We start from the raw sequence: 2,311 nt of genomic DNA on the forward strand, positions 1-2,311 counted from the left end.
TATATATATACACTAATAAGAGGGAATCAAAAGTACTAGTGGGTAATATTCTTTGGTTATTAGCCAATGGGTAAAAGAGAAGATGTCTTAGTACAGAAGTTTAAGTTATCTTTGCAGTGACATCTTCCATCTAAACCGTCTACTATCAGTACTAGAAGATGTCTTTCTTCAAAACTTGACTTTTCAAATTATTCAACGCGATTGAATCAGCTGTGCCAATATTCAGTGTCCAGTGCTGCAACAACGTATACACCTGCTACAACAATGCTTAATTCAACATTTTATTCACCAAATACATAAAACAGTATCATTCTGCATCCTAGCTCCAATGAATGTGAAACCATAAAATAAGACCAAAACACTCAATATAGAATTGAGAAATATGTAAAATGAAGTGAAATAAAGACATAATTATATGCTAAAGTGTATGTTTTTACGCACTTATCAGTTAGCAATATGAAGTACTTAATTTCTGTAGATATCTTGAATGGTGTAACAAAACCGTGTTTTGTTGCTCTTTATTTGTTTAATCCCACATTGATGACAACAATGTAGAAAATTTTACATTTCTCGCATTGTACAAGTACATATACCAAGAGTTATCATAATGTTAGAGAGTTCGGATAATCTTTGGAGTTTCCAAGATATTGCAATTTTGAAAAATATTCGGAAAATGATGGATCCAATATAGAAAATATAAAATCAAAGATATTAGAAAGAAAGAGTCATCCGTTCTTACATCTTATAAATAAACCCATTGATGTATTTTATTTGATAAAAATCAATTTATGACTTATGTTTTTGTTTTTATTTATTTAAATATTATCTTTAATAACACGGATTCCTATTTTTCAATTATAAGTAACGATAATTCGATAAATATAAATTGGCTTGTATGAATCCCGTGAAATTATTTGAAAAAAACATCGTAACTTCTGTCCCATGTGGTGGAACCCACGTGTAGGGCTGAGCTGGTGGTCATACTGCTTTTCCTTGTTCCAGAATGTTCCACGTCAGCGTCTGACTCGTAAGGACAAGACGGTCATTTCCTCAACCACAATCTTTGTCACGTGTTCAAATCGAATTGGAGATTCCAGAACCATCGTTTCGACCTTTGTTTGTCATGTCATCAATCCCACCCCCTTCTCTCTCTCTCTCTCTCGTTGCAAAAAGCTATGGCTCATAACACAGAGAAAGAGGAGACGGAGCTCAAGGTTCCGAAAACTTTAACCTTGTGCTCACCGCCGGTTGCTACGCCTCCGTCGAAGATATCCGGTTCCTATGAGCAAAGATCGGATCCGAAGAGTTGTGGTTCCAGCGAAGTCATCGTTGAGATGAGACCAAACTCCAATAGCTCGCCGGGAAATCCGTATCTAGATTTGAAACCACCTTCTGTGGCGGTTGATTCGTCGTATGATGCTAAGACGAAGAGACGCGATGTGAATCGGTGCTCAGGTTGTCGACGGAAAGTCGGATTAACGGGATTCCGATGTCGCTGCGGTGAGATGTTCTGTTCCGAACATCGGTACTCCGATCGACACGACTGTAGTTACGATTACAAGGCTGCCGGACGTGAAGCGATCTCTCGTGAGAATCCAATGGTTAGACCGGCGAAGATTCTAAAAGTCTAATTCAAAATGGAAACGACACAAAACGATCATCAATCATTGTTTTCCGGATCATCGGTTGCAAAAATATGCCGCCAAACGGTAGAGGTGCGTGGCTTGCTTACGTCACGCTTTTTCTTCCTAGTTTTTGGCTATGTCTTTGATAGATCGGAAGATTGGACGTGTTCATCGGTAGCGACATTAGAAATTCGAAATACGGTGGAAGGTATCATCGTCAAATATGATACTGGTAGTGGTACTTTTGCCTTTTTCAAGGTTCAATATTTATGAACATATTCTATAATCTATTATGTTGTTCCGCTTTCAAATCACGATTAGATTAATTCGTATCTTGTGATAACTATGTAATGTTACTCGATGATGATTCGATGGATTTTGCTAATCAACCTGTTTGCTTCTCCTATGGATCGAAGCGTGTGCTGCATCAGTCATGTGGAAGAGGTAACGAGTAATTTTCAAATTTCACATCACTTTTCTTCTTTTCTTTTAGGGAATGGTTAGCAATGTTGTCTTCTTCCACGTGACCCAATTTGTGAGCCTATTGCGTATTGATGGTAAAGGGCACAATAGAAGTGTTCACTTTCTACATTATGAATTTATGATGGGTCCTCTGCTTTTAGTTTGTAGTCTCCCTTCTCCAAATTTCATTTCACATACAAATGCATACTACAAACCAAGCTCTC

At 37.6% G+C, this 2,311-nt stretch overlaps 1 protein-coding gene across 1 annotated transcript; it reads left to right on the top strand.

Annotated features, from left to right (window-relative positions):
* The first annotated feature begins 1,141 nt into the window (after positions 1–1,141).
* LOC112519275 (zinc finger A20 and AN1 domain-containing stress-associated protein 5-like) lies at positions 1,142–2,055 on the top strand. Its single transcript, XM_025127315.1, has one exon. It carries the CDS (start codon positions 1,176–1,178, stop codon positions 1,629–1,631), a length of 456 nt encoding a protein of 151 aa, XP_024983083.1. The 5' UTR covers positions 1,142–1,175; the 3' UTR covers positions 1,632–2,055.
* Positions 2,056–2,311: the final 256 nt, after the last annotated feature.

The sequence above is a fragment of the Cynara cardunculus genome, assembly GCF_001531365.2.
Source record: "Cynara cardunculus var. scolymus isolate 2C chromosome LG 10, CcrdV1, whole genome shotgun sequence".
NCBI classification, from domain to species: domain Eukaryota; kingdom Viridiplantae; phylum Streptophyta; class Magnoliopsida; order Asterales; family Asteraceae; genus Cynara; species Cynara cardunculus.